A 14,357-nucleotide genomic window follows, 5' to 3' on the forward strand; every position below is an offset into this window, starting at 1 on the left:
TCGTATAGTTTCGAAGGGTTGATGGAGGACAAGGAGCTTCCTTCAGAAAGCTCGCTGCATCTTCTTGGTTCGACCGAAAGCTCCAATCGCACTCTGAACTAGGCTAGATCTGGTCGGATGTTTGTGAATTTACACGGACTGGGAATCTATCGAGCGGAAACTCGATTTTTAGCACGTGGGGGCCGTCGGCGACGCTTTTCCTTTGGCCAGTTAACGCCCCCGTCACGACATCAAAGTGAAAAATCGCAGACGTCAAATGCACCGGCCGACGACCGCGTCGCTACAAACGCCGCTGTCGTTGATCGCCGTGTTACCACGATTGCCATTTTTCGTATGACGAAATTATGCTCTGGAACAGAGGTATTTGCACTAGATGGAATTTGGTGATGGAATAACGATTGGTCAACGTGAAAGTCAGATGAAAACAAAGAAAATAAAGAAGGTTAGATACGAAATAGAGATATTCGAATTCTAGATCTATCGAAAATTGCGATAGATGGAAGAGGAATTAGCCAGAAGCAAAACGAGAGTTAGATCTGGGTCGAATGAGAAGATGATGATTATATCATTGTTTTCAATGTGAAAAATTCAGAAATTGACGTTGTTGCACTAAGTGAAACAATATTGCAATAGATGATATGGATATTCGCAAAAAATTCTTGTGAATTCACACTGGATGGCCTAGGATATTGCACTGGATCTAGATGTTGCATTAGATGTTGAATGATATAATGTTTTACGAATTACTAGATCATTTTAAAAGTTTGACAACAATTTGTGCAGTTTTTGCAGGAGATATTATGACACATTGCTAAATGACTTGCACTAGATGATATAAAAAATTGCGAGAATAATTTAGCAATTTGCAAGAGATGTCAAATGATATAATACTCAACGACTAACTAGATCATTATAAAAGTTTGTTAACAATTTGTGCAGTTTTTGCAGGAGATATTATGACACATTGCTAGGTGATTTGCAATAGATGATATAGAAAATTGCGAGAATAATTTAGCAATTTGCAAGAGATGTCAAATGATATAATACTCAACGACTAACTAGATCATTATAAAAGTTTGTTAACAATCTGTGCACTTTTTGCAGTAGATGGAATGAGACATTGCTAGGTGATTTGCAATAGATGATATAGAAAATTGCGAGAATAATTTAGCAATTTGCAAGAGATGTCAAATGATATAATACTCAACGACTAACTAGATCATTATAAAAGTTTGTTAACAATCTGTGCACTTTTTGCAGTAGATGGAATGAGACATTGCTAGGTGATTTGCAATAGATGATATAGAAAATTGCGAGAATAATTTAGCAATTTGCAAGAGATGTCAAATGATATAATACTCAACGACTAACTAGATCATTATAAAAGTTTGTTAACAATCTGTGCACTTTTTGCAGTAGATGGAATGAGACATTGCTAGATGATTTGCAATAGATGATATAGATGGTTGCGAGAATAATTTAGCAATTTGCAAGAGATGTCAAATGATATAATACTCAACGACTAACTAGATCATTATAAAAGTTTGTTAACAATCTGTGCAGTTTTTGCAGTAGATGGAATGGGACATTGCTAGATGATTTGCAATAGATGATATAGATGGTTGTGGTTCACACCGCACGGAACGGGATATTGCTCTAGATGACCCATGTATTTGGACTGGATGGAATTTGCAAACATATTGCAATAGATGCCAGAACACATGACATTATATAATCTGCAGTTGTTACTTGAAAAATCGCAAATAAGCTCAAGTTTCAATCTAAAAACTTCGGATTTTGCATCGTATTGCAAATTTTGCGAATGAAATACAATCTGCACTAGATGAAACGATCATGGTGGGAAATTTTACAAACAAATCAGAACAAACCTAACGATGAGCACAAGTACTTCTACTCCAGGTTGAATTTGCGATAGATTACCCGGCAATTTGCACTAGATGGAACGTCGATTGAAATCTCAACGAGAAGAGAACATTTCCAATTTCCACGTTTTCAGGAAAATCATCGGGGTTCGTGGACCTCTCGGACGCCAAGTGTCCAACGAGAAAGAAAGAGACGGCACGTAACGCCGTCATTATCGCCCGACGCCAGATGCTGCCCTTCTGATAATTTTATCACTTCCTACGGGACTTCTCGCTCTCCATTGGCCGGGACGGGGATGACCATTAAGTTGGGGACCCCGCACATAAGGCTTTGTTTATGTCGACGACTCGTTACCGGATAGCCGGGAGGTCTTGTAGTTTATGGACTGATTATAATGCTTCTCCTTCGTCTTGAGACGTTCCGAGGTGGAGAGACGGTCAATGTGTGGTTTTATTTCTCGTCTAGGAATAAAGTCTTGTATCGCCGACGTCTTCCGACGCCCTAATTATTGCCGTCGCGGAGGCCGCGTGTTCCTCATTCATAAACGTCACTTACAAAAGTCGGGGACATCGGTTCTGGCCGGGGACATTAGGGGTGCGCCTTGGGGTAATTGCCGTTAATAGTGCATGTTCGAGACAGGCGGGTTCTGCATGTTATGGACACGATAATAAGGTTGCGGTTTTTCAAAGCTCGCACTCCACATTCATACGACGATAAGCCGTTGCGTAAAGAGACATCGCGACCGGGGGTGGCGGTGGTTGTCGATGCGGACGCCCCCAGGGGGGGCAGATCGTAATGGACTTTTGGTCGTGGGAACTTGAAGATCACGACAAGAACAGAGGAGGTTTTGATGGACCGCTATAGATCGGGATTGAAAGATCAAGTAGGCGTAGGCTACAAATGTTCTCTTGAATAAACTATTGTTGTGCATCTGGTCAAGGGCAGCCTCTGCCGAATCACGAAGAATCGAATGTTTCTCCAGATGATACTTCTACCCCTCAAAACGACTCGGAAATACCTGAAAAATGCCTAGAAAGAGGTCAAAGATTGAAAGTTTCTAAACATTCATCGAAAGCATAGAGAAGAAGTCTGAGGCACTTCATTGCAACATACGACTTGGCCTCTGACATGGAATGGCTGTAATATCATGAAACATCTAGCCAGAGGGAACAACTTGGTCCTTGGTTCTCCTATGTTATAATTACCAAGGCATTGCTGTATTTGAGTAAATGAAAAAGCTCCTCAATAGGTACTTGGAAGAGAAGATGGCAGCATATTAAGAAGTGAGAGTTATCCAATAGGATAACCCTCATTTGGAACACATAAAGAGCTACAGAAGTTTCTGGGCATCATGGGAATGCTGATTAAAGCAATTTAAATTGCCAGACTTCGTAGATAGAAAAGAAAACAGAAAGACATATGCTAAGAAGCGCACATTTAGTTTAGCCAGCTCTCAATCCTCATGGTTTGACAGCCAAGGCTTCTAATCTGTCGAAATGGGTGACCTCTGAAGGATTTATTGGGCAAAACATCTTATAGTTTCGGAGGGTTGATGGAGGACAAGGAGCTTCCTTCAGAAAGCTCACACGAAGAATCGAATGTTTCTCCAGATGATACTTCTACTCCTCAAAACAACTCGGAAATACCTGAAAAATGCTTAGAAAGAGGTCAAAGATTGAAAGTTTCTAAACATTCATCGAGAGCATAGAGAAGAAGTAACATAGCAACGAGGCGAGCGATGTTCATTTGGGTCATAAATGTTAGATTTAATAAAACACGTGATTGGTACTTTTTATTCACAAAGTAAGATGGCGGTCGTTTATCTAGCACGTGGAGGTGCTCTAACAAAGGGTCAGGTACAAAGCGTACCGCCCGGCAAGGTAGTTCAAGTAATTGTGTGCTGGGCCTATACAAAGAGAGAGCACAGAGTGCACAGAGCATGGTTTCTATACTCTTATTCTTTCTTCGACATTCGTCGTCGGACATTATCAGTATATTTTAAGGGGGGTCAAATTAACATTTGCTAACATAAATTTTTTGAATACTGCGGGATGATAAGAGAGGTGGGTGAATCAATGAAAGACTAATCTCCTTATGGTCATTTTAGCCAGTAAACAGGGTGAATCTTTGACTCTTACAAATATTTCAACAGTAGATACTTGAGGTCAAAAGAAACACTCTTTTCCTATACCATATATCCATTAGATAGCGCCCGACTTAGTTTAAAGAGTTGGGTTCTGTGAATTTCTTGAATTTTTATGGTACGTAATGGTCATAATTAGAAAACTGGAAGACGTGGGTGATATCTTGTATTCGAGAAAGATTAATCAAATAAATGGTAAACTATATTACGAAATTCGTTTCATTCGATAAAACCATTTGTGAGATAGAACTAAAAATAGTATTTTTTATGGATTTTCAACAGCCTGTATCTTCTAAACCGAGCTTCGACTCATAGAGAACAGAGTAGTGTTTTTGGCCACGGTATTCATAAAATTCATTTCACTAGAATTTGTTAAGGCAAATCGGCCTCTAAAGATGGATCTCCTGGTTTACTATGAATTTTATTCCATTATTATTTTAGGCAAATCGATATAGTGCATATCCCGTCACAGTTATCACGATGATAACGCTGTCATCATTAAAACAGCATCGACTACGTTTTCTACCGTCGATCAAACAGCATCTTCGCACGAGTCGTAAAAATTAATCTGGTAACTTATGGACCGGAATCCTCCCCGTTCGATATCCCCCAGTCTGTCGCCTCGGGACGATAATCCGCCCGCGAAGGACCAAAGATCAAACGTTCCCGATCGGAAAAGGCGTCCGCGTTTTGAATGGCCGGATTTAATTAGTCTTGTGTCGTCGCCCCTCCCCCGCGAGAAATCCGGAAACGGAAGCGAATGAGCTGCGGAAATTGGATTATAAAGATATTCTTTTTCGCGTTGATCGATTGCGATTTTAATAAATTCCCATTACGGCCCCCCGCCGGTCCGGGACAGGGCGGTATTCTCATCGTGAAATCATATTTTTCGGGCATTCCATTCACGAATGAAATTGTTCGATGAAAACGTGGGAAAATGCTAGATTATCACGACTACCCAGGTTAAGAGTCATTTCTGATAAAATCAGAGATAAAATCGTAAGCATAGTCCCATGAGGAAATATCTTATCAGCTAAAAATGTCTTAGATCTTTCAATGAACAAACTTCTATGTAAGACGGCGAAGATCCTGCCAAAACTACCCTTTCTGTTTCTCTCTTATCACTCCTACCCAATGCCATTTTACTTGCCTACATTGGATGAGGTTCAGCGATGCCAGAAAATGATTCCAATCTCGTCCAAACCAAAACAAACATCCCTTTGATGTTGGACGTCATCGAACCGTTAGAAAGCGTTCGGGTGGATTTGACAATTGACAATTACCTCCCTCTTTTCTAGTTTCCATAAAAATCTCCTTGTTTTTCCTCTCTAAAAGTCGATTTTTCTTCAAACTTACCCCTAACGATAACGTAGTCTAGTTATGTGTCCCAAGTACGGGCCTGCCGCCCTCTCCGATCGTTTCCGAAGACTTCCGAACCACCCCCGGAATAGCCCCGATATTAAATCGTCGACATCTGGTCCCGGAGGGCCCGGATTCAGCATGCGGCAAAGTCTTTATGACATATTACTTTATTACCGTAATAGAGGGCGCATTGAATTATTAATATAAGATTATAATGGCACATGGCGCACACAGAAACGATCCCCCTACACCCCGCCACTACTACGGGTTTATTATATTCTTTCTCCTACGCCGTGAACTGACTCTAATGCATTTCGTAACACGTCCCTTAATTAAATGTTTACCGGAGAAAGCCGGAGGTCTCTCCTCTAGAAAGTTTCGTCGTTTTTGGGCTTTTTCGATAACCATTTGTGGGGTGAAGTTTTGTCAACTGAAGAAACACTCAAATAATAAGATATAATAACAGAAAGTATTTAACAAGTCATCCAACGATCAATAGTGGAAGATGATTAAAATTTGTAGCTCCAGTTGATGATGGAGCCTGGCTTCTTGCATTTGCCATTTTTGCATCCGCGTCCTTTGAGTATTCTGTCTCTGAATTTGACCCATCTGGAGGATCTCACCTTGCGGTTAGGGCCGGTTTTTCTCACGTAAACAGAATCCTTGGTGCCTCCTTGGTCCCCAGTCAGGGACGGTTCGTTCTGGAGGTTTTGGGCAGGGTTTGCAACGTTCAGCACTGATCTAACTTGTCTGTGAGGTTCTTCTTGTAGTTCGTTCAACAATTCATCGTCTAAATCTAATGTTCCTTGTGGAAATGCTAGATTGATTTGGCACAAAGCAGAGGCTACGATCGCCAGTGCGAGAAGAAATTTGAACGCCATTCCTGAGGAAAAATTGCAGAAAATTAATGAAAAATTGAAAAAAAAATGTTCCAAGCCTTCCTCAACAAAAAATCAATTGAATTACGAAGCGTGATAGTAACTGTAGAGTGTAAAAACTGTTAAACTCACCAATGGGATATTTCTCGACTGCAAAAGTTGACTTGTTTTTCTTTCCAGTTGGAAATTATGGAATAGCTTAATTTCCCACGATATCATCTTTTATATCAATGGATGTACGCACGAAGGAAATATCAGATTAACTTTTAGTGTCTGGATAAGTAACTAAGATTAAGATCCACGGTTTGGGCGTACGCGGTTGACAGATTTGTTGAATTTGAAGATGATTAAACTTGATCTACTATACTAATATTGAGTTTCGAGGTAATTTGAATTTCTTCGAATTCGAGTTATCCAGTTCCAGTGATTCCCCTTTTATCGTGAATGGATAGCCAGTTCAAATAAAATCCAAAGTTATAATGGGTACTGAGGAATTTACTTTTTACGACTCTGCCATTGTTTATTTCGAAAATAACGCGGATTTCTCAATGACCTTGCATAGGAATATCAGGAAATATACAATTTACCAGGAATAACTATATCTATTTTCGAAAATTAAATTGGTTAATATAGTTTTCCACTTTTCTGCCTTAGAGAAGAGAAAATTTATTGTTGTTTTTGAACAGATTTTCGTGAAAATTTTTGTCCTGAGATAGTAGTTAAAAATATCCAAGGATATTTCCGAATTTGAAGGTATTTTTTTCTTTTAGTCTCGAAGATTTTATGTTGTTTCACTGGGAAGGGTACAAAGGAGGTACGAACAACACACTTGTTTCCATATTGGAGTTTTAATCATCAACAAAATAATAAATTACAAGTTAAAATAAGCGTATTGACGTTGATCACAAAATTGGCCCTTGGATTCCTTACCATTTCCAGCTTCCTCGAATGGAGTAAGTAGGTTTGGCTCTTGCAGGTCCTCTAATGACTTTATCCCAATTGGCCTCAACCGCGTGTTTTGGTCCTGTGTGTTGGACGTTTATCGTACTCCTGGTGTTTCCATATTCGTCCCTGGTTAGAGATGGGTCCAATTTCCATCCCTCCTGATTCTGTTGTCCGGGCATTGGAAAACTGGGCGCTCCAGGTTGAAGGGATCTCACGTATCGCTGGTGGTACATTTGTGGTTCTTCCTCGTATAGATAGACGTAGGATGGTTCATCATCCACGTCTACTTCTAGTGGATAGGCTAAACTGGTTTGCAACAAAGTGCAAACTACAACCGTGAATGTTAGGAGATGTGAGACAGCCATTTCTGCAAGGAATCGAAAAAATCAAGTGAATTACAGTTGAATATCGGTTAGGTACTTTAGATCGAGTGGAAATAGCATGTAGCTAAAGGATTACGTATGTAATTAAAAGGTTCACTTACCAATAAAACTTTTTACGACAGTAGAAGGAGAATACACTTGTTCGATTCAGCTCGAAGTCGAAGTATGCCTTAGTCAACGATGGTAACATATTTTATATCCCTCCGAAGACGCCATGCAAGGGGAATACCTAAGACCGGATGATTATCTTGTCGAGAGAGCTTCGAAGAAAGTGCGATCTGGTTTAGGGTATTCACAACTTCCAGAGTTCGCTGACTTCCGCTGATAATATTCGATGTTATTCCTCTGATAATGACTCTCGGTGTCAATTCCATAAATTCGCTAGGTCAAGGTTATTCGTCTTGGTTTCTGATCGTCAAAAAGTTTGAACATTATCGATGAAACTGCTCAGAGACGTGTCGTTTCACCACTGCAAAGGTATCAACGAAATAACTTTGATCTCACGAAAAAATAAAGGTTAAACATGATTTATAAAGCATTCATGTTCTTGATATTTTGTTTCAATCTTCACGAAATGCTGTAATGATTTCTCATAATGAAAACAATTGTCCCCAAGCTAATGAACAACATTTTACCGATTTTTTCCTCATTGATGGAATAAATTATTAGGTATCAATCATCCAATATACTGTTTGCATCCCAAGATTACGGAAATTCTGAGGTTATATGTTCTCCAATAAGCTTATTTCTTTTTTCTCTTACAAGTAACATTTGTTACTGTCCTTTCTTTCTGAGTTTGTTGACCTCTGCACATCCTTTCAGCTGTCCTGAAGATGGCCTGTAGAAAACCCTCAAACTAATTCCATTAATACGATTTTCTATCCAGTTCATATGGCCGAAAATAGTCGTGGATATATCATGTTATCAAGCAAAGTGTATTTTTCTAATTCTTCACAAACTACAAGATTACTCTGATAGAACACACTCATGGAGAAATTGGTCAACAAGTACTCATGGAATTCGAATTTTCAACCTTTATGCATTAGTGTAATGACATACACTTGAGGAGTGTTGATATGTTTGAAGTGTCGTCGAAAATATGTATTTTTGTACGGCAGTATGTACTTCGAAAGCATAACTGGAACCCAACCAGGGCATTGGATTTCGTTACAGATCTCTCATCTCTTCATTTTGGGATAGATAGAGGTCAAACTAAGAATATCCAAGGAAGGTACTGGTGATGGAAGAGTTGGAAATCAGAGATTCTGGTCTCTCTGACCAAGCACATCCCATCAGTGGAGCTTCCTAGGGATGAAATGATAAAAAACCCAGCCACGGCCAGAAATATTTGCAATCGTAAGATATGTGGATATAAACTTTGAAAGAAATGTTACATAGCAATACACACAGACAGTCAGTCTGCGATCAAAGCAAGCCATTGATTCTAAGGTGATATGGGAGTACCAAAGGAAACTCAAAGATTTAGGCAAGAACACCAAGATCTGTTTGGGCCTTGGTTCTTGGTGATTCTAGAATCAAACGAAATTGAGGGACCAAAATAGGAAAAAAAACACTAATTTAACTCCTTTCATTGGCCCATGTCTAACCTTTGTGTTGTATGGGAAAATGTATCTACAAAAAAAAGTTTCAGGACTCTCAATAGGTTTCTCTTCAATACTTCGTGAAAATAATTTATCACTATTAAATCTTCGTTATAATTCCAGGAATCTTTTTTTCCTTCAGGATTGTTTCATGTTCAATTTACAATAACTAAAAAAGGTGTACTTGCACTAAGATCATTGTGCCCAAAGCATTAGCAGTAGGAAAGGATGAGGATATTTGAATGATACATAAAATATGTTCGGAATTTGAGATTTATTCGTGTGAAAACACATAAACACAATTGGTAATAATTTAAAATATAAAATAAGCGTATTGACGTTGATCACAAAATTGGCCCTTGGATTCTTCACCATTTCCAGCTTCCTCGAATGGAGTAAGTAGGTTTGGCTCTTGCAGGTCCTCTAATGACCTTATCCCAATTGGCTTCAACCGCGTGTTTTGGTCCTGTGTGTTGGACGTTTATCGTACTCCTGGTGTTCCCATATTAGTCCCTGGTGAGGGATGGATCCAATTTCCATCCCTCCTGATTCTGTTGTCCAGGCATTGGAAAACTGGGCGCTCCAGGTTGAAGGGATCTCACGTAACGATGGTGGTACATTTGGGGTTCTTCCTCATATAAATAGACGTAGGATGGTTCATCATCTACGTCCACTTCAAGTGGATAGGCTAAACTGGTTTGCAACAAAGTGCAGACTACTATCGTGATTGTAAGGATATGTGAGACAGCCATTTCTGCAAGGAATCGAAAAAATCATGTTAATTACTGTTGTTGACAAATTTATTGATGGAGTGCATATAGCATGTAGTTAATTAAAAAGTTTACTCACCAATAAAATTTGTTACGGCAATTGAAGAAGAATTCACTTGTTGTTCGATTCAGCTCGAAGTCGAAGTATGCCTCAGTCAACGATGGTACCATATTTTATATCCATCCGAAGACGCCATGCAAGGGGAATACCTAAGACCCGACAATCTGATAATTCCGAGGTAGCTCTGAAGAAATAGAACTCTCTGGGCCTGGGGGATTCACAACTAAAGAGTTCGCTGACTTTCCAAAGTGATAACATTTGATAATCTTTCTCGCATCCTAACAGCATCTTCTCTGGGTCATGGCTCTTCGAATCTCGCAAATTTGAAACGAGTTAATTCGGAATCGCTCAAATCGATTAACATTTTTTTCTAACGTTGTCGATATCGATAAAGAACTTGCTCAATTCGTCAAGCACTCAAACGATTGCGTGGAGATGCTCAAAGTTGGAAATACCCAATTATTTCTGAAAATAAATGAGAGGTTCTTACTATCTTTCATCAATTTTTTTCATTGGCAACGTCAAATCGGTGTTGAATAAAGGGTTCGATACTCTTTTTTTTTCACGTCCCCGTTCCTCATTGAAATTAGCCGCAACGTAAATATTTACCAGTCGACCTACCTCGCAAACGGATAAATGAAAGTCGAAAGTCGGAATCGCCTCCGCACAATGCGTGTGCAATATGCAAATAGGGCCGCCATCCACCCCACTTTCAACCCTTACTCGACTCCAACAATATTTGTTTTCAAATATTGGTTAACATAATTTAAATAGGATTCATATGGACCGTGCTATATGTGTGCGTGCGACCGACGTTTTTCTCTTTCTGTTTGTCCTGTCCGAATTTTAATTTCGGTTGACGAAACACCCGGCGTTTGACAGATCTGAAAAGTCAGAGACGAAGATTTTAATAGTGGCTGTTCGTAAAGTCATCAAATGATTAAAAGAACTCATTCGAAAGAATTTCTGATTGGGCGGCAACATCGCCTTCCTTATAACGTACGTAGATACGAGGTTGCCAGGTGGAGATGTCGAGCGTTTTATACTTGAATTTGAGGATTTTTTGCAGAAGTCATTTTAACTTATATAGATAACCAAAAGAGAATCGTCTTTACCAAATTATGGAAGAAAATGTTGTGTCATCTCCTGAAGGGAGGAAAAAACCGTTGTGGGTTTGATTTTTGCCGAGATTCTCCACGCATCCGAAGAACCTTTCCAGATTCCGCGGTACAATACGGACCTTCGTGCACCGTTTGCGCAATAATTGATACATTTTTAACGGGCGTATCATTACAGATGTCGATGATCGATAGTCGCTTTCCCCGGACCTCTGCCCGATCATTGTCGATTTTCATTGTGACCGAGACTCGACAAAGGGCCGCTGACAAATCATTTTCCGCCGCGCTGATTGATGGCATTTTTCGTGCCAACCGATTCGAGTGATTCGGGCAACAATGGACGATATTCTGTAATTTTTGTCATGAACCGATTGCGTTATTTCAGGGATGGGATCCCCGTTCATTTCGATGTCGAACAGGATGCCTAGAAAAATATTCACATTGTCGTCGTGTAAAAACATCGAAATATATTTCAAATGTTTTTATTCTAACTATTTATTCACTCCATGTATATTCTCTCCTCCAAGACCAATAAATAAAATGAGAAAGAGTCTTCGAACTCATCGTTTAAACCATATATACTTCATTAAAAAATCCGTCAGCCACATCAAACGATACCACGAATAGCTTTTCCATTTCTTCCCCGTTTCCCGTTTTAGCCACCGATTTTCGCGAGGGATGAAATTCGGCATCGGGAAACGACAATATGTTACCCCACTGATTGATACAATAATCAATATTTGCCGACATATGTTTCCAAATCTTCGAGTATCTGCAAATAGAACTCCCCCGCACTCGCATCGTGTTACAAATGGATTAGACCACGGCAGTCCGACGGAGCGTTTCGCAAATATTGAGACTCTTCAGACGACCGTCTCGTGTTTCGCGAGAATGTTGGCAATTTTGGGTCGGGGACCGTCGGCCAAACGGGCGTCAGTCGAGATTCGATCAAATCTGGAGGTTTTCCACGGTATCAGGGCGTCTCTAAAAAGTGTAAAATGAAATTGAATGAAGAACATAAAAAAGATCAGAAGAATCTGATGGAATACCTACCGAAATGTTTGTTTACCTTCGAATAAAGCCCGAATCTCGAGAAAATGTATCGGATGCTCATTTTTAAGACGAAAAACAAACAAAACAAGCCTCGAGTCCCGTGAGATGAACCAGACACTCGAAAATAAGTCATCTCGGCTGAAAGGACCCATGTTTACACCTTTAGCGCGGTGCACAAAAGGGATAAATTCCCTGCCCATTGTGTCCTCGCTCGTTTTTTACTGCCATCCTACAGGGTGGTCCCACCTGAATGTGAGAACGGTGAACCGTTTTAAAAAAGGGGGGCCTTATCGTTTGCTGGTCTTATTTTGATAAATCGTTGTTTTGTCAATGGGCAACTATTACATCCATTGAGTTCGAAAGTTTGTAATCATTTCACGGATTCGTGGGCTCTATGGTTTCGATTTGTCACGATTTAGGGGTTGAGAATGATCCTGGCGTTTTATTTTTTTTTATTTCGATTGTTATAGGGAAGGTTTGAGTTCTTTGTTCCTTGTTTCGTCGAGTGAGAGATGTTATGAGCTGGAAGAACATCTCTATTCCTTCGACAAATCCGCAATTGAAACACTTTTTAGTACAAAATTCTGTTCGGATTGATGGATAAAACAATATAAAGTTGGGAGGTAATTTTTGTGATAATCTTCGTTCACGAAAGATAACTCTACTCATAAATTACCATTCAGATACAAACAGGGAAGTTATTGAGAATAAGGGTAGTTTATCATGATGATAACAGCTCTCAGTCATGAATGAAGGAGTTATTTTTTCTGCTATCTTCAAGAGTAATTCAATTGACGTCCAAAAAATGTATCATGAGTGTTGGAGATTCAAAACCTGTAAGACATTCCCATTGAAAAATATCATAGCTTCGCAACGACGATCTGTAGACAGTTGGCATTGCTACTAAAGATTTTCAATTAAGAGGCAATAAGCCAACACCCTTAATATATCACATATTGAGACCCTAAGCAGAACCGATAAATCCAGCGCCTTCAACACATCGAAACAGACATCAAAAACATGCTACCCCATCGGGGCGAGAACTCACTGAGCGAAAACGATTGGGTAATAAATCCTCCGTCGATCGCATTCTTATAATATAACTCCCGATAACTCTCCGGTATTCTTCATATAACATGCACTTGCGTCGGGTCGTAAGTCATGCGGGCTCGTAGGCACTTTCCTTCTCGTAAATTTTAAAGTTTACCCCTTTCGATCGTCTCTCGATAAATATTGATTTACGTACAGGCAGGGAACGGTCGCTAGGTGTTTTATTTCGCGATAATGTGTCACATAAATCTGGATCGCCGAACGTTGCCAGTGAGCTTTATGCGATCTTAATTGTCGCAATTGGGAATGGAAGTGTTCGAGCCGGAGAAAAAGTTATAAATTCCAGCTTGATCGTCTATTGATGGTTGCTCTATTGAAATCCAAACGTTCGTGACGATCGGTGTTTGTTTGTGGTGGATTAGGGCTTCTCTATGGCTGACAATTGTCAGGATTCGAGGCATTTGTCTGTTTTATCAGAAATCACCATATAATTAACTCTGACAAGGATTACAGACATTTGTCTACTACATATTTCAGAAATTAGATTATAGGTAATCGAGAAATCGAGGCATTTGGCTAATAACATCGCATATGGTGAAATTTGAGGCATTGGCAACCTTGGGTTGTGGCTAAGGCATTCGTCCCCCCATAAAGAGGGCATTTGGATCGTCAAGGTTGGATTTGACATCCAGGCATTTGTCCATCTCCGAGGTGGAGAAAAAGGCATTTGTTTATCTGAATTGGAGTTGATATTCGAGGCATTTAAAAGCCATTATTGGAGTTATGATTCGTGGCACCTGGCTAACTTCACAGTAAATGCAATACGACGCATATACTTTATACATCCAAAACTGAGACTTCAGGCATTTGGCTACCCCCATCGAAACGAAGGCATATGACTTCTCAAAATAAAAATATGGGACTGATTGGAGGCATTCGACTATCTTCAAGGTGAATAAAATACGAGGCATTTGATGAAGTATCTTAGTTCGGGATGGAACTATTCCTATCGGAGTTTATGTCCAAAAGGCATGTGGCTTCTGTAGTCGAGTATGCAATGATTGGAGGCATTCGATCGTAAATAGAACACAGGCATTTGATCATCTCCA

General features: G+C 39.8%; 2 protein-coding genes across 2 annotated transcripts; both read right to left on the minus strand.

Annotated features, from left to right (window-relative positions):
* Positions 1 to 5,831: 5,831 nt before the first annotated feature.
* Positions 5,832 to 6,561, minus strand: LOC123320319. The gene is made up of 2 exons (XM_044907624.1): positions 6,400 to 6,561; positions 5,832 to 6,272 (listed from the first exon to the last, which is right to left on the minus strand). The coding sequence occupies exon 2, from the start codon at positions 6,268 to 6,270 to the stop codon at positions 5,899 to 5,901; it is 372 nt and encodes a 123-aa protein (XP_044763559.1). The 5' UTR covers positions 6,271 to 6,272; positions 6,400 to 6,561; the 3' UTR covers positions 5,832 to 5,898.
* A 542-nt stretch (positions 6,562 to 7,103) lies between these two features.
* LOC123321161 (acaloleptin A-like) lies at positions 7,104 to 10,204 on the minus strand. Its single transcript, XM_044908666.1, is given in 4 exon segments — positions 7,104 to 7,579; positions 7,697 to 7,704; positions 9,569 to 9,950; positions 10,046 to 10,204. Coding segments are annotated over 3 exon segments (774 nt in total). The 5' UTR covers positions 9,949 to 9,950; positions 10,046 to 10,204; the 3' UTR covers positions 7,104 to 7,193.
* Positions 10,205 to 14,357: the final 4,153 nt, after the last annotated feature.

This window comes from Coccinella septempunctata, chromosome 9 (genome assembly GCF_907165205.1).
Source record: "Coccinella septempunctata chromosome 9, icCocSept1.1, whole genome shotgun sequence".
Lineage (NCBI taxonomy): Eukaryota > Metazoa > Arthropoda > Insecta > Coleoptera > Coccinellidae > Coccinella > Coccinella septempunctata.

Bases quoted from the DNA above. Each gene is read 5' to 3' on its own strand.
- LOC123320319 (XM_044907624.1), bottom strand. From the start codon at position 6,270: ATGGCGTTCAAATTTCTTCTCGCACTGGCGATCGTAGCCTCTGCTTTG.